At 44.9% G+C, this 18,091-nt stretch overlaps 1 protein-coding gene across 3 annotated transcripts in view; it reads left to right on the forward strand.

Annotated features, from left to right (window-relative positions):
* EXTL3 (exostosin like glycosyltransferase 3) overlaps positions 1-18,091 on the forward strand; it is a 221,365-nt gene that overhangs the window by 154,092 nt on the left and 49,182 nt on the right. For all 3 annotated transcript variants that reach the window (XM_084624263.1, XM_084624265.1, XM_084624264.1), the window contains one exon: positions 7,301-9,890. In XM_084624263.1, the coding sequence (XP_084480389.1) occupies positions 7,743-9,890 (2,148 nt within the window). In that variant the 5' untranslated portion in view covers positions 7,301-7,742. The remainder of the gene's footprint in view (positions 1-7,300; positions 9,891-18,091) is intronic.

Raw genomic sequence — 18,091 nt, forward strand, 5'->3', positions numbered from 1 at the left:
TTTATTAAATGCCTCCTGCTTTGAAAGCTGGGTCATGATAGAAGGAAACAATATAGCTGCACCTCGTCCCCTGAAGTTACAGATTACTAGGCTTGTATCTGTTGCACAGGTAGCAGTGTTGATCTTAGCCTGGGAGAATTTACTCTGTACTTCCTAGCTCCTGAGATGGCTCAAATCCACAGTGATGATCCCTGAGGCCATAACATGTAAGTCACTTCAGAATGAATTTTCCATCTGCTCTTCTTTAAGCAGAACTTGCACGCTGGGCGACCTTCGAAACGTACTTTAAAGCACACACTAAATAGGTTTACTCTCCTTGTTCAGCTGCAAAGGAAAATCCTCGAATGCCCCTGTTTGCCAGATTTGGGATGTAATCTTTTCTTTGAGAGCCCTGTGAACGTATTTGTCACACAAGCTCCTAAACCTAGGCACAGAGGTGTGTGAGCGTATTTCCTTCCTGTTGTTACACTCCAGCCAGTCGTCTTCACCTCCAAGGGGTAGAGGAAGAAGGTGTATGTCTTAATTTCAGAGCAATATCGAAGGTTTTGATTTTTCTGTCTTTGCTTTAAAAAATAATAAAGTAATGTTGGTGTTGGTGAATGATGCCATTTTGACAGCCTTGGAGAGGGAAGCCGTATATTCAGGTCAGAACGAGTAGAGCCGAGGTGGTGCCAATGAATGCTGCCCGCATGAGGTACTTCAGTACCAACCAGGAGAGGTTCACATCTGCCTTGTGTGAGCAGGAAGGAAATTTGTTCACGCGCTGTGGCTCATTAAGTATGTGGCATCTGTGCGGAGTCTGCTAGCAAGGCTGATAGTAGCAGCTGTGGTGATGGAGGTTGCAATTTGCTTTACACCTGGAGTAGAATAAATTATATAGCTCAGCATTTTTTTCAGAGGAGCAATTAAATTCCATGGCAGATTGATTAGTCGAGAGTAGATAAAAGGACGTAGGCGAGAGGTGGAGAAGACAGGGATGGGTGTGCAGAAGAAGCATGTTTGGGTTTGTAACAGTAGCTCAGATCTAGCAGAGGAAGGAGCCATGTAGATGGTTCCTTCTGGAAGGTTTGGTACATTCCCTTGGGATTAGATCAGTTGATCTTCTTGTGTTCCATTGATCTATTCAATAGAGAGTTATGTCTAATGAATGCACTATAAGGTGGGTAGAAAGTTGGCTAGATTGTCAGGCTCAACGGGTAGTGATCAATGGCTCCATGTCTAGTTGGCAGCCAGTGTCAAGTGGAGTGCCCCAGGGGTCGGTCCTGGGGCCGGTTTTGTTCAATATCTTCATAAATGATCTGGAGGATGGTGTGGATTGCACTCTCAGCAAATTTGCGGATGATACTAAACTGGGAGGAGTGGTAGATACGCTGGAGGGCAGGGATAGGATACAGAGGGACTAGACAAATTGGAGGATTGGGCCAAAAGAAATCTGATGAGGTTCAATAAGGATAAGTGCAGGGTCCTGCACTTAGGACGGAAGAACCCAATGCACAGCTACAGACTAGGGGCCGAATGGCTAGGCAGCAGTTCTGCGGAAAAGTACGTAGGGGTGACAGTGGACGAGAAGCTGGATATGAGTCAGCAGTGTGCCCTTGTTGCCAAGAAGGCCAATGGCATTTTGGGATGTATAAGTAGGGGCATAGCGAGCAGATCGAGGGACGTGATCATCCCCCTCTATTCGACATTGGTGAGGCCTCATCTGGAGTACTGTGTCCAGTTTTGGGCCTCACACTACAAGAAGGATGTGGATAAATTGGAGAGAGTCCAGCGAAGGGCAACAAAAATGATTAGGGGTCTGGAACACATGACTTATGAGGAGAGGCTGAGGGAGCTGGGATTGTTTAGTCTGCAGAAGAGAAGATTGAGGGGGAATTTGAAAGCTGCTTTCAACTACCTGAGAGGTGGTTCCAGAGACGATGGTTCTAGACTATTCTCAGTGGTGGAAGAGGACAGGACAAGGAGTAATGGTCTCAAGTTGCAGTGGGAGAGGTTTAGGTTGGATATTAGGAAAAAGTTTTTCACTAGGAGGGTGGTGAAACACTGGAATGCGTTACCTAGGGAGGTGGTAGAATCTCCTTCCTTAGAGGTTTTTAAGGTCAGGCTTGACAAAGCCCTGGCTGGGATGATTTAATTGGGGATTGGTCCTGCTTTGAGCAGGGGGTTGGACTAGATGACCTCCTGAGGTCCCTTCCAACCCTGATATTCTATGATTCTAATGCTAATTCAAGATCTGCATTCCCTGAAGAGCTTGAAGTATCCAGGGTTCATTTCAGAAATGTGTTCAGAGGAGAATGACATCTCATTAACTATGTGTGAGGGTAAAGGGGGAAGGGAGATGTGTCAAAGACCAGGTGCGCTCAAGGGTCAAGTACATGCAGGTGGAACTTGGTGACTTTGAATAGCAATGGTGATGGCTTTCCACCAGTACCTGAGCATAAAACTGCCCTAGTACATTGAACTAGAATTCAGAAGCAGAAGGAAGTGCATTGGACTATCGGAGGAGGGCAGGTGCCTTGTGTTCCTCCTTCTTTAGAAGGAAGCAAGTTGGGAAAATATCTGTGGATCAGGTCTAAGAAAGGTGCTGCAGCGCAGTAGGCCAACAATTTAGTTTTGTAGCCTAGTAGTGCAGAGCAAAGAACTTCCCAGGGAAGAGATCTTTGTAACTGGGAGCTTTGCCTTCAAAAGGCTTCTCTCTCCATTGTAATAGAAATGGCAAAGTAGGTTGACTAGTGAGAGGTGGTGGGGAATGTTTGCAGGAATAATCATTTGAGGAGTGGAATGTCAATTAGATCAGTAATTAGAGAAGGTTATCACAATTACAGCTTCTGATCTCTTGAGAAATTTACCTGCCCTTTTGTGTAATTAGGTGTGTCAAGTACCAGTTGTTACCTTAAAATGGGACCATGGCTTTTCTCTAGACAGAATTCTGTTTTTAACAGAACTAAGTAGTTCTTTGGAGTCAGATTGTGTTGTCTGTGGAGTTAAATGAAGTAATACACTCTTCCTGCTCAAGGATTTCCTTTCTGAAGGGGAAGCAACAAAGTCTCTTACCTAGTGGATGCTTATTGCTCTTGAAAGTAAAACTGGAAGCTCTAATGCAAAAACCACCAGATTGGGCTTTTTCTTTTTTAAATGCTAACAACAAATGTCTGTCTTAATAAAACCAAAAGGAATGTCCAACTGCATCTAGCTGGTCGGGGATAAAACCTTTGGTAAGGAAGAGCAGCCTGAAAGAGTGTCTAACATGCATTCGTTATGACTAGCATGTATTTCAGACTGGCAGTCGATAGTCTTAACTGATTCCAAACCACATATGTTGCATTTAAAATACCTCCTTGCATTTTTTTAGTTTGTCATGTGGCCTTGGAGTTAGCGCCACCAACAGAAACAGCTGAAGAAGTTTCCGGTTTCTAAATGCAGAGAGTTGTTTTACTTTCATGTTTTAGGACAGGGGCGGGTGGGCTTTGTTGATTTGTTCTGTGTAAACAGAATTTGTGGAACGGGGAGCTGCTGGAAGGATCAGGAGGCAGAATAGTTGTAAGCAATCATTGTCAAGGGTAGTGGGCCAGAGTGTAGCATTTCCTTGGTACTAGTGCTGTTTTAGGGTCCCGGTCCTGCCTCTTTCCCACAGGATTCGGCCCTTAAGTGCTCTGTCTGTTTATGATGGAACCTCACTAATTATTTTTAGATCCAGGGCAATTTAATGAGGGTTGCTGTTAGCAACCCTGTGGGGATGACTCCAGACCCTGAGATGTCAAGCTTTCCTCTGACCGTTCCAGGAGCACCAGGCACTGTCTCTCTGCACAACGGCACCTTTTTTGTTTTGGTACTTTAGTGGCTCCCATCACCATGGTATCTGAGTGCCTCATGGTCTTTAATGTATTTATCCATCTAACCCTCTTGTGATGCAGGACTCTGCTATTATCCCATTGTACAGGTGGGGAACTGAGGCATAGGAGAGACTCAGTGACTCTCCCAAGGTCAAGCAGGAGATCTGCATTGTAGCAGGGATCCTGACATTCACAAAGCCCTTAAATAGAGCTGCTTGAATGTCCTCCTGTAGCTGCTGTAATTGAGTTTGGGAGACAGTGCCAGGGTGCCTTACATGCTCTTGTGGCTCTGCTCTGTCTCCCAAAAGGGAGGGGAAATTAAGATAATCCTAGTTCATAGCCTGTTACTAGGATAACCACCGTAAGATGTACTGGAAACTGAACTCTGGGGCCAGCAGGAGTGCAGGCCAGAAGAGCAGCAAGAGGTACTGACAGAACACTAGTTGAAGTTAGTTGTGGCATAGATAAAACTTGACTACAAAGGGGAGAAGGGCAGTAATGGGACTGAAGGTTAGAGACCTCCAAGGAAGCCCAGGGTGTGGCAGGAACTCTCTTTGTAGTATTTCTTTTGTCATGCCCATCACCATGGCAGACAGCGCTCCCCCTTCTGAACTGGCACTGAATCAATGCCCTAGAATAATGCCAGGGAGTTCTGTGCTGTTGGAGGGTGCCAGATTTCTGATGAAAGGTCCTGTAGTGCTTGTCACAAGAATTAGGAGTGGTGACCTATGTTGGTCAGGTTTTTGGAGTTATTACAGTCTGCGTTCCTGAAATTCCACCTCTAGTTTCGAGTGGATTCTCAGCTGGTGTACGTTGTCATAGCTCCATTGACCTCAGCTGAGGCTGTGGATCAATGTTCTTCACTTCCCATCCTAAACATTTTGTCACCCCTGTTTAAATGGCTGCCAGCGCTCATCCCAGAGACAGCTGCATTTCAGTGATGGAGAGAGCAATTCCTGGAAGTTTGGAGAGTGCTTCTGAAGCTTGGTGGCTGAGGAGCTGTGTCAATGTGAGTTGCTGCTAACGTCCTCTCCATCCATGAGTCACTCTTTCCTATAATGAATGGAAGCATTTTTAAAATACGAGTTTAAATAAACTTTAAAAACTTTAGTTAATCATTTGCCTCATACATTTGTGCATAATGAAACCTTTCTGTTCAGTAATACATAGCGACAGCAATGTGGCCTCAGGGCACAATGAAAGGATCCTGTTATTATCAGTGCTCTCTGTGCATGAGTGACAGCCTCATGCAGAAAAATGGGAGATTTGCATTCACTGCCAGCCCTCCACCTCAGCACATACAAATGGAAGCTGGTGTGCAGGGAATGCTATTAAAATGTTCTGCTAGGAGAGCCAAGGCCTCCCACACCGATCATACTTACCAGGAAACAAGAAAGCTGATTTAACCTTTTCCTGACTTTTTAGCCCTTTTAATCCTCCCAGCCTTCTGAGATGTCCGCTGATGCCCTTTGCTGGGCAGCATTATGAATTCGTGATGTCCCTTGATTTTTCACTGTCCTTGCTGCTTGTTCCGCTTCTAAGTGTTGCTGGTAGGGGCTGGGGAGGATTTGCATTTAATCATTAGCACAACAGGTGCCCTTGTGACGAAAATAGATTTAGGAATTGTGGCTGTATTATCAGGATGGGTTAGACTACCGTCTGCCCCCTTTAATTATGGTTTGGCTTGTTAAGATCTGAATCCTCGATTGATTTTTCTGGTGTATGCTAACATTCTAAACTGAAAATTACTCCTGATATCTCTCCTACCCACACCCTGCCAAAGTGACATCTCTCTTTACCTTTCTGCCAGTTTTCAGCTATCAGTTTGGGACAAGCTCTGCTTGTGCCTTTATTTCTTCTTTGTTAAATACCCACAAATGTACTGGAGCTTTGAATGGGCTCAGTGAGATATTAGTTGGTCGTCTTCAGCACTGGAGAGTAGATTCTTGTAATGTTTCTATTGCCAGTGCAGCCTCTCTAGTGGATGCACTTAGTACCAAAGACAGTAAGTAAGATTTCAACTCACGCTACGAGGGTTGATGTGTGACTCCCTAATCGTGGCTCAGTTGCATTTTCATAATGGCCATAGGGTGCCTATGACAAAGCAGTTCATAAAAGTGGTGTATTTTTTATTTATTAGCATTGTGGTGTCACCCAGGAGCCCCTGTCACAGACCAAAACCTGATTGTGCTAGGCGCTGTACAAACAGAACAAAAAGGTGGCATATCTTTGTTGTCTCTGCTTATTAGTAGCAACTCTCTCTACTGGGTGCCAGCTAGGACGTGCTGAAACAGGTTTCTATCTGGCTGGCTTCTGAAATTGGGTTACTACTTTTATTGTGGGAATTGCATGCGGAGCATCTCAGATCTTCTCCTTGTTTAGGTAAGATGTAAGATTTGTTTTCACTGGTGTCTAAACTGGGTATCTTGGGCCAAATTCATATTGGTGGAAGTTAGTGGCATTTCACCAAGAGTGACTGTGGTCCCTTATGATTGACTGAGTTTGATCAGAGTAATTTTAATATCCCACAGGTTGAAAGTTTGCCCTTTACAATGTAAAGGTGAATATCAAATCAATAATTCAATGTAGCATGTCTTTATGATCCTCATGATCATGTCTTTTTATGGTTTGTTTGCTACTTATGATAAATAATACTCTTTTTATACAGAGCATCAACATGTCCTAAGAACATCTATCATATATGGAAAACACAGATCAGTTATTTAATTCCCCACCCCCAGGCTTGTTTTATAAGGCCACCTAAATTCAGACAAAAGGTGGTCATGGGAAAGCAGAGGTTGCCAATGCAGCAAGTTGGAGGTATATAATGCATGCCTGCATTTGGTCATAAGTAAAATTAGGCTGACCACATAAAGCTAGTTCCTCCCTGCCGCCCATTCCCCCCCCCACAGTCCCCCTGAGTGTTGCTTGTTCAAATTGCAAATCCTTCATGCAATTGTATAACATGATCAGTTTTTAATTCAGATGGGGCCCAAGATGAGAATGGGGTATTTCGACTCTAATATGTAGTAATAGTAATAATTTGTAATTTTATAGTGCCATTTATCTAAGGATCACAACATGCCAAAAACATATCCATTTTACAGGTGGGGAAACTGAGGCATGCAAAGTTTAGTGACTTGTCCAGCGTGTCACAGTGCATCAATGGCAGAGGCAGGAATAGAAAATACGATTTATTGACTGCTATTCTCTGTTCTGACTGCTAGACCACACAGCTTTTATCAAGTCCTTTGATAGAACTGCCCTGCAGGAAGCTGTGCATGTCTCATGAATCCTGTCAGTTCCTCAGGTTTGTAAGTACTACACAGGAAGGTGTTAGACAAGTAATAGTGAATCAGAATGCTGATGATTTTGACTGTACAGCTGCTTTTGGCAAATGTCTTTATCGTTTTATAGCTTAGTAAAGTGTCATTTTTGCCTTGTCTGACGCTGTTGCTCTCTTGTAGGCATGGCAGAGTATCAGCAGTGCAGAGGTGATGAGAGAGACTGATGCTTATCCAAGACTCTTCCCGCTTGTTTTCAACTATGGCTGTTGATTCTCCATATTCATTGGATGGTAATGCAGGATGTCAAGAGCAGCGGTAAGAGGTCAACTTGATCCCATTGTGTTTTTGTCGCCATGACAACACCACAACACGACTAGCAACAGCCAGTTAACCAGCGACAAAGGGAGAAGTTCGGTGATTGATTCTAATTGGACCAAAAGTTGCATTTGAAACAAAAAGGCTGGAGGCAGCCATCGTCACAACAAGAAGATGAAATTTCCATTCTATTGGCTCCTTATTAAGGAGGTACAATAACCTTTTCTTTTAGAGACTTGCTAATAAAAACTGTTTTGGTTATGGCTACTGATCCAACGTGATTGGGCGCGCACCGATTCTCAGACTCATGACTGGGTATACCATGTTGCGGAATGGGGGAGTGGGGAATGGCGGCCAACCCTGGGTGTTACGATGGTCCAGTCGGATCCGGCTCACCTGGCTTAGCTTTACCCTGTTCATCATCCTCGTCTTCTTCCCCCTCATCGCCCACTACTACTTGACCACCATTGATGACGCGGATGATGCTGGCAAGCGCATCTTCGGCCCCCGCACCGGAAATGAGCTGTGTGAGGTGAAGCATGTCCAGGACCTGTGCCGCATCCGTGAGTCAGTCAGCGAGGAGCTGCTCCAGCTGGAGGCCAAGCGACAGGAGCTCAACAGCGAAATCGCCAAGTTGAACCTGAAAATCGAAGCCTGCAAGAAGAGCATAGAAAATGCCAAGCAGGATCTCTTGCAGCTGAAGAATGTCATCAGCCAGACTGAGCATTCCTACAAAGAACTGATGGCTCAGAACCAGCCAAAGCTCTCCTTGCCAATCCGGCTGCTGCCAGACAAAGATGAAGCTAACTTGCCTTTGCCAAAATCCAACAGGAACTGCAGGCTGTACAACTGCTTTGACTACTCACGCTGCCCACTGACGTCTGGCTTCCCAGTGTATGTCTACAACAGTGATCAGTACCCTTTTGGTAGCTCCTTAGACCCTTTAATTAAGCAAGCCTTTGAGGCAACCGTCAGAACTAATGTTTATGTTACTGAAAATGCAAACATTGCTTGTGTGTATATAATTTTAGTGGGGGAAATGCAAGAGCCCATAATGCCAAAACCTACTGAATTGGAGCAACAGTTGCACTCTTTGCCATATTGGAGGACTGATGGACACAACCATCTCATCATTAATTTATCGAGGAAATCGGAAACTCAGAACTTTATCTATAACATCAGCACAGGGCGTGCCATGATTGCCCAATCCACCTTTTATGATGTACAGTATCGGCCAGGTTTTGATATTGTGGTATCGCCTCTAGTCCATGCAATGTCCGAACCCAACTTCCTAGAGATTCCACCCCAGGTGCCAGTAAAGCGAAAGTACCTATTCAGTTTCCAGGGAGAGAAAATAGAGTCTCTTCGATCCAGCTTGCAAGAGGTTCGTTCATTTGAAGAGGAAATCGAAGGCAATGCCCCAGCTGACTATGATGATCGGATCATTACCACCTTGAAGGCTGTCCAAGACAGTAAGTTGGACTTTGTCTTGGTGGAATTCACTTGTAAGAACCAGCCTAAGGCAAGTCTGCCCACTGAGTGGGCACTTTGTGGAGAAAGGGATGACAGATTAGAGCTACTGAAGCTATCTACTTTTGCACTGATAATCACACCAGGGGACACCCATCTATTGATCTCTGCTGGGTGTGCCATGAGACTCTTTGAGGCTCTGGAAGTCGGAGCCATCCCAGTGATTCTTGGAGAGCAAGTTCAGCTGCCCTATCATGATGTGATCCGGTGGAATGAGGCAGCCTTAATCATACCAAAGCCACGTATCACAGAAGTGCACTTCCTTCTGAGAAGCATTTCTGACAATGATCTCCTTACCATGAGGAGGCAGGGCCGCTTCTTGTGGGAGACCTACTTCTCCACCTCTGACAACGTGTTCAGCACAGTCTTAGCCATCATAAGGACTCGAATTCAAATCCCGGCTGCTCCTATTCGAGAAGAAACTGCCGTGGAGATTCCTCACCGCTCTGGCAAAGCTGCTGGTACTGACCCCAACATGGCAGACAATGGTGACTTAGACTTGGGGCCTGTGGAAACAGAACCACCCTATGCCTCTCCCAAATACCTTCGCAATTTTACTCTCACAGCAATGGATATCTACAGGAATTGGAATTCAGCTCCAGGGCCTTTCCATCTCTTTCCACACACACCCTTTGATCCCGTTTTACCTTCAGAAGCTAAGTTTCTTGGGTCTGGGACTGGATTTCGACCAATTGGAGGAGGAGCAGGTGGTTCTGGGAAAGAGTTCCAAGCTGCCTTGGGTGGCAATGTCCCAAGGGAGCAGTTCACAGTAGTCATGTTAACCTACGAGCGGGAGGAAGTATTAATGAACTCCCTAGAGAGACTCAATGGACTCCCTTACTTAAATAAAGTTGTAGTAGTGTGGAACTCCCCCAAACTTCCCTCCGAAGACCTCTTGTGGCCAGACATCGGTGTCCCAATCATGGTAAGAAATACCCAAATGCTCAATTTGGTTTGACATTTTTACAGTGGGAAATAACGTAGACATTTTTATCAGTTCTGTAACTTGGCATGTCTGCCTAGTAATCCAACATTGTGCTGAAGTTTGTTGTTATGCTGTGGGCTTCAAACTGCTGTCAGGACCAGGATTTTCAAGAATAGGAGAGCCTAAAGTTAGGCTCCCCAATAAGTGACCTGCTTTCCAAAGTGCTGAGCACCTAGTGGCTCCCATTGAAGTAAATGGAAGATGCTGGGTGTTTGGCACCTTTTTGGAAAAACAAGTTGCATATACAGGAGCCTAAATAGGAATTTTGGAGTCTGAAGTTAAATTCCTGTTTTTGATCTTTGCTCCAGCTGTTTGTTCATCACTGCTGTTGTTGTTTGAATCCAGTCATGCTTAGAGGAAAAATAAAAGGCTAATGCTTTACAAAAGTTTTAAAAAGAGGAGGAAGATGGCATTTGAATGCACAAACTAAATGTGTTTTTTGTGCCAAGGCAGTTCTGAATATAATAGCACTTTAAAGCGATTAGGGCATTATGCATGCAAAAAGATTCATTGATTTTAATATTTCATTTTATTATTATTTCTGACAAATAAATTCTTCTGCATGTATTTAAAAACCTTTAAGGTCCAAGCATAATAAGGAGAGAAAATTGCTCAGATAATTGCAAAATAAACATTCACATTAGTCCTCTCCAGTGCTTGAATTTTGGGAAATTCTTGCAACAGTTCTGCTTAAAAAGTGTTAACCCTTTCATAGTTGGACAGTGGGGGGTGGGGCAGATTTTCTCTTCTGACTTGCTAATGGGTGTCATTTGTGAAAGAAAAAATGTTTTTCTCCGGATCAACCTCTTTTCTATATTATTCTTGCCATTTTTCTCTCCTTGCAAATATTATTTTATTTATTACTGATGTAGTGCCAGAGGCCTGCTTGCACTTTACAGACCATTAGAGGACAGGGATCCTGGTGTGACAGATTTACAGTCTAAGGCAGTGGTCACCAAGTGGTCAATCGCGATTGACTGGTAGATCCTAAAGGATCTCCCAGTCGATCGTGATCTCTGGCTGTACAGCGTGGCTGCTGCTACGGCAGACTCCCTGCCTAACTCAGCCCCATGCCACTCGCGGAAGTGGCCAGCGCAGCCAGGAGAGCAGGGGTCTCCCTCCACGCACTGCTCCTGCCCGCAAGCACCACCCCCGCAGCTCCCATTGGCTGGGAGAACTGTGGGGATGGTGCTTGCAGAGAGGGGCAGCGTGCTGAGCCACATGCCTCCCCGCCCCCAGAGGCCGCAGGGTCATATTGGTCCTTTCTGGGAGCAGTGTGGGGCTGGGATAAGCAGGGAGCCTGCCTTAGCCTCGCTACACCCGTCCCCAACCGGGAGCCTCTGGAGGTAAGTGCTGCCCGGCGGGAGACTGCACCCCAATCCTGAGCCCCCTCCCAGAGCCAGCACTCCATACCCCCTTCTGCACCCTGAACCCCCTCCTGCACCCCAAGCCCCAGCCCTGACCCCCCTCCCAGAGCCCACACCCCCTTCCGCACCCCAATCCCCCGTCTCAGCCCATAGCCCCCTTCTGCACCGAAACTCCCTCCTAGAGCTTGCACCCCTCACCCCCTCCAGAACCCCAACGCCCTATCCCAGCCCGGTGAAAGTGAGTGAGGGTGGGAGAAAGAGGGCGATGGAGTGAGCAGGGAGGGGAGGGGCCTCGGGGAAGGGGCGGGGTAGATCCTGGGTTGCCCTTAAATTCAAAAAGTGATCTTGGGTGTAAAAAGATTGGAGACCTCTGATCTAAGGAGTAAGATCTTTATAAGGTCATAAATCCTTTTAGAAAATATACCATATATACTTAAAAAGAAAAGGAGTACTTGTGGCACCTTAGAGACTAACCAACTTAGTCTCTAAGGTGCCACAAGTACTCCTTTTCTTTTTGCGAATACAGACTAACACGGCTGTTACTCTGAAACCTGTCATATATACTTAGGGGCCTGAGGGCTTGTCTACAGGAACATTTACGTCTATACTACGCACCTTTTAGCGACACAGCCATGCCACTAAAGGGCATGCAGCGTAGCTGCTCTTTGTCGGCGGGAGAGAGTTCTCCCGCCGACAAAAAAAACAATTCCACCCTCAACGAGCGGTGGTAGCTTTGTCGTCAGGAGAGCTTTCCCGCCGACAAAGCTCTGTTCACACCGGTACTTTTCATCAGTAAAACTTTTGTTGTTCAGTGGGGGGGTTTCGCACCCCGGAACGGCAAAAGTTTTACCAATGAAAGTCCAGTGTAGAAAAAGCCTTAGTTTGCAGAGAGCTGGGGCGTGAATCTACCCCACACTAGCTTGCCATAGACTGCAACAATTGATATGTGGCAAGCTGGGGTGTGAATCTACCCCACATTAGCCTGCATGAACTGACTGCCCATGTGAACCCTGCTGATGTGCATTAACAGTTTAATATGCTTTGATGTAGTCGTTTCAAAGAGGACTAGATCAGAGCCCACTAACAGACTATTAAGGAGCATCAGCAGGGTCCACATGGGCAGTCAGTTCATGCAGGCTAATGTGGGGTAGATTCACACCCCAGCTTGCCACATATCAATTGTTCACGTACACGAGCCTTAAGTCTCATTGAAAGTCAATGGGACTCCTAATAGTGTGTAAACTTAAGTACGTGTGTAAGGCCAGGTCTACGCTAAAAAGTTAAATCAACCCAGCAACATCACTCGGGTGTGAAAATCCCCTGGGGAAGACTGTGCTAGGTCAATGGAAAAATTCTTCCGTCATTCTAGTTACCACCTCTCGGGGAGGTGGATGAACTACAGGGACAGGAGAACCCTTCTTGTTGCGGTAGTAAGTGGCTACGCTGAATCACTGCAGCTGCAATGATGACACAGTGCCGCTGTAGCAGTTTAAGTGTAGACGTAGTCTAAGTCTTTGCAGGAGGAGGCCATAAATTAGAAGAATATTTTTGAACTTCTTAGCCAGTCTGTTTCCTGACTTCATATTTAACTCACATTGGGAGTCTGTCATAGTAGTTAGCTTTATAAAATCCCCCTTCTTCTGTGGGGCTAATGAAATAAGAGCATAAACCCAGCCAGCTAGCTGGAATTGAATCACAGAAGTGAAAGGTGGAGGAGGAGGGGAGAACCTTTCAAGCTGTATAGTTCAACCCTTTACAAGAGAAGAATATCGGATATTCAGATTATGAAGCAGCGTAGAATGTCTTTACTGTGGTCTATTGAGCATATAGCCCAGTAAATTCAGAGAGCCAAGAATTGGCCTTAATTTAAATTACACGTAGAAAATTGTGGTTTTTAACATTTCTCTCTTCCAATGCAAGCAATTACTAGCACTGTATGACTGCTAGGAACAGAGCAATAATACAGCTGTGCTAAAGCGATCACTGATCAAAGCACCTAAAGCCAGAAGGCTATTGAAGTAAAGTAAATTACAGTGTAATGAGACAGAATGCAGCATGATTAGTATATCCTGGGCTGAAAGTCTAGCCACTGATAACCTTGAACGACAAGCCAATGGGTCAGCACGTATTACAGGATGAAGGAAAGCATCCTGAAACCTGTGCATCCAGTGCAGATAATTAGTAATGTTTGCTTCCATGTTGTGTTTTGTCACAGTTGGGCGAGAAGTCCTTCCCTCCCAGATGATCCCAAAAGTTCACCAGTCGTGCTGCTAGGGCAGAGTAAATAATTTGCAGTGAATAATTTGTTGTGATATTTTCTGCTTGCAGAATACCTAGGAGAAGTTGCCATGTCCTTGAATTTATTCTGTCATTTTTTCCCCTGTATGGTTTGATCACAGACAGTTCATTGAGTGTTTGATGATTGGTATTTGGGCTGCGCTGCTTAATTGTGGTTGGTCTCACAAAGTCACGTGGTATAATTTCTGTTTCCCAATGGAGTGTAATTTACAATCAAGAGCAAGGCTTGAAGAAGCCTCTGGGGCTTTGAATCTTTCATGGAGAGGGAGAAGGCAAACAAAGTTAGGAAACACATTTTACTTTTAAACCTCTTCCTTTTTCTCTGAGCCATATATTCCATGCTTGAAGCAACATTCCTAGAAAAATCAGGGTACTCTGAGGTCTGTAGGCTGTGTGCAGAGCTGAAATTATATTTTACCTAGTTTCATTCATAGAGAGTGGGGGGAAGGGGGTGTGCATGTATGTTCCCATTTGAAAAGGATGTGATCAGATCCCCATGTAATTTAAGTGTGTCTGTGCCAGGCCTGTGGTGGGGACTCTATCATGGCAAAATAGTTCCCCATCCCATGTAAAAATACCATGTAAGAATTCTCATGTATGTGAGTGTAAAATATACTTCCTTCAAGTATTTGTATGAGTAGAACTGTGAATTAGCAGAATTTTCATTGAAAGTGAACTTGGAGGAGTATGAATTTGCCAAGGCAAATGCATCTAAAAATTTGATCATATTCAAACATCTTTCTGCAGTGTTTTCCCAGCCCTGGGTATCATGCTGTCTCTAGCATTAGGAGTTATCCAGCAAAATTGTCTGATTCATTTGGCTAAAGCCTAGTTTGCAAGAGGGATTAAACCTTTCTGGCAGCCATCAGCACTGATTCAGCTCTATTGCATTATCCTCTGTTTGTCAGAGGGTGGAGATGGATGGCAGGAGAGAGATCAGTAGATCATTACCTGTTAGGTTCACTCCCTCTGGGGCGCCTGGCATTGGCTATTGTCAGTAGACAGGATACTGGGCTGGATGGACCTTTGGTCTGACCCAGTATGGCCATTTTTATGTTCTTATGTTGTTAATCTTATGTTCTTAATCTTGCCACAATTTTTAACACAATGTCAGGTTGCACTTAGCCACAGAGAGTGCAACTGCTATTTCTCTGCTATGGGAAAAAATAAACACATTCAAATTAGATCTCCTTGATTGGGAGATACTAATCATTCCTCTGACTTTAGGTAGGGTGCAGCCACTCTGTGCCATTCAGTTAACTCCTGAAACAGGGACAAGTAAATAATTTTTCTTACAGGTGGAACGGAAGCTAAGAACACAGGAGAGCTTTGGAGAGAAAGAGATTGATGATGAGTTAGCTTTCACACTCTACCCATGCCCCACATGCATGGGTGTGCGCACACATCCTGAAAAGATTCCCTAACGCAGAAAAAGAATTTGTCATTAGGGACAAAATATTGCCGAGGTTGTAGAGGAGGTTCCCAGCTTCCCCTTTCAGGATCTCCCCTCTGAGGGATCCCTAAACAGTGAGCAGGGAATGGCAAGGAATAACTTTCCCTGCTTTGCAATTCCCTGAGAGCCCTTTTCACCCAGTTGAGGGGTTAAGGGAAACAAAATAAACCATCTCAAAAAGACAGACCACTCACCCAACCCTTGAAAATAGTAATAAAAACCAGGCGTCAACCTGAACCTGAGATCTGATTCAGAGAGGTTTTTTGAGGGAACTGGAACTGAACCCGAGCTGAAAACCTCTCTCACATTGAACCCAAACTGAAACCAAAGCCTATAAAACAAAAACCGGTAGCTGGTTCAAAATAACAGGTGCAATAATCAGGTGCTGAGGAAGGGTCTCTCTGTTCCAAGCCTAGAGAGAAAGGGCAGAGACCACACTTTCCAGGAAGCCATTGAAGCAGATGAGAAGAGAGGAAGGAGGGGGAAAGAGAGGGGTTCTGGGATTGGTAGTTCTCCTGTCTTTTATGCCAAGTAGAGGACTGCCCATGGAAGGAAACTAAAACTCCCAGAACACCTCCCTCACCTCTCCATCTCCTCCCAATTCTGTCTGAATGCTATTGGCCAGCAACTCAGGCCTCAGACTTGGTGGGTGAGACAGACGAAGTGTGGAACACAGGACCTTGGTTTAAACTTGCGGCTGTAAGGCTCCACTGCACTTTGTTCCTGGCTTTATGTCCCTGGCACAGAAGTTCCTCCCTGCTACCACCCCAGGATAAGTTATTCTGTTATGCTGGGGGGGGCTCCTGAAGGAAGTAGGGGCAGGGGTTGTAGGAGGGAATCTCCGGGGGCCTGAAAGAAGGGAGGGAGTGGACTGAGGGGGCTAGGGAAGAGTTCAATCTGAAGGGGTTCGGTAGCAGTTCTTCTCTGACTAATGACCCCATTGTCACCTCACCTCCCTGACTGGCTGGGCCTAGAACATCTTCCCTCTGCCCATTAAGCCAGAGGAGGTTTATTCCACAATAGAATTATCGCATATTGCTTGATGATTTTTTTTTTTAAGGTTTGCAGTTCTATGGTGTAGAATCTTCTATTGTTAGAATAGGCAAAGAAGTATTAGTGGGGAAAAAACTCTAAGGCCTATTTCTGTCCTTTGCTACTTCTTTGGGTTCCTTTATTTCAATGTCAAGTACTTAACTAATAACTTTCTCTTTCATTCTTAATCTTACAAGAATGTTGGAGTGTTTTCAGTTGCATTAAATCTTTGAGCTGATTGACTTATACAAGTAGAACCAACTAAACACAATCCATTGCTCTTGCCATACTGCTGGACCAATTGCTGAATCATTCCAGCCCCAAACTGAGACTATTCCTACCTAGTCCCTCAGGCGTGTCCTTGATAACTGTCCCCCCAGAAACATAGGCCCTAACTCCGTTTCCCTTCCACTGATGACCATGATACACTGATATGACCATCAGGCTACATGTTCCAATGGAAGACAGGCTTCAAGCAGTTATGGGTAGAGTTTAAAAAAAAAAAAAAAATCCTGTGAGGAAATTCTTCTCGTTTGACCAGGCCAAGAATTTCTACTTGTAAAGGTGGTAATTGCAGGAGTGTTATGATGGGAATACCCACATCAAATTTAGAGCAGCACATACAAAGACATTGCCCAGATGTTACTCAAGAGAAGCAATCCCCAAGTGAGACAAGTTCACGTGATGATGATGATAATCCTAACCTTCCGTGCAAAAGAATTAATCTGCCCTTAAACCAATGTACTCTAGATTCTATGTTGAAAAGCGAGATAATAAAAGTGAAATATTAGAAACCGACTTGGATTGCTGGTTCACTGTGAGTTGGCTCCTGTTGGTCTGATCTTCTGTGAGGGAATACTTCAGCAATGTATCTTGAGAGGAGTACTTGGATGGCTAGAACCTTTCATTTCTTGGTTATCAGTTCCCATTCTTACCAGGCCATTAGCAATAGTAATTTTCTAACCATTTGATGGCTGCTTAGTGGTCTGTGTGAAAGGCTTAGATCAGTGGTTTTCAGTCTGTGCTCCGCGGACCTCTGGGGTCCACACACTATGCCTAAGATTTCCAAAGGGATCCACACCTCCATTTGAAATTTGTTAGAGGTCCGCAGATGAAAAAAGATTGAAAACTACTGGCTTAGACTCAGTCAAATTCCCATTGGCCAGGTGCCTACATTATTATTTATGTATTAAAATAGTATTAATCATGTTTATTATAGTAGTGCCAAAGGACCAACCAAGAATGGGCCCATGTTGTGCTAGGTGCTGTACAAACACAGAGTTCAGGGCAGGGACTGTCCACTAAAGCTTACAATCGAAATAAACCAGACAGACACAGGGCGGGGCAGAACACGCAAGCAGAGTAAACAATGATGGCAGCCGTAGAACCTCACGGTTTTTTGAGGTGGGCCGAGCTAGGGGGGCTTCTAGAGGTTCTAACTCCATTGTTCTGGGCACTGTAGAGACCGAGTGAAATGCAGATAAGCTCTGAAGCTTACAGTCTACGTTCTGTGCTCCTCTAGAATTTTGGTTGTGTTACCACATGTGGATTTTGGGTCAGGTCACCGATAATATCTACAACCCTTTACTCTGTTCAGAGCCAGTTTAGCGTAGCACCTATCCATGTGCCCCAGCAGTGACTGGTAGAGTGCTGCAGCGGGACTGGGATCCCGTAGGACCTGCTGCCATAGTAGCGGGAGCAGGTAAAATGTACTTTGTTGCGGGCGGCTTTGGGTGAGCACAAAACAGACTGTGGTAATTTGTGGGAAAACTAAATCTTTTTAAATAAAGGTTTAGATACTTAAATTTAAACAAGGGATAGAAAGAGGTTTGATGTCCATTATAGAATCATAGAATATCAGGGTTGGAAGGGACCTCAGGAGGTCATCTAGTCCAACCCCCTGCTCAAAGCAAGACCAATCCCCAACTAAATAGTCTCAGACAGGGCTTTGTCAAGCCTGACCTTAAAAACTTCCAAGGAAGGAGATTCCA

This window comes from Lepidochelys olivacea (genome assembly GCF_965140295.1).
Source record: "Lepidochelys olivacea isolate rLepOli2 genome assembly, chromosome: 3".
In the NCBI taxonomy this organism is placed as follows: Eukaryota; Metazoa; Chordata; order Testudines; family Cheloniidae; genus Lepidochelys; species Lepidochelys olivacea.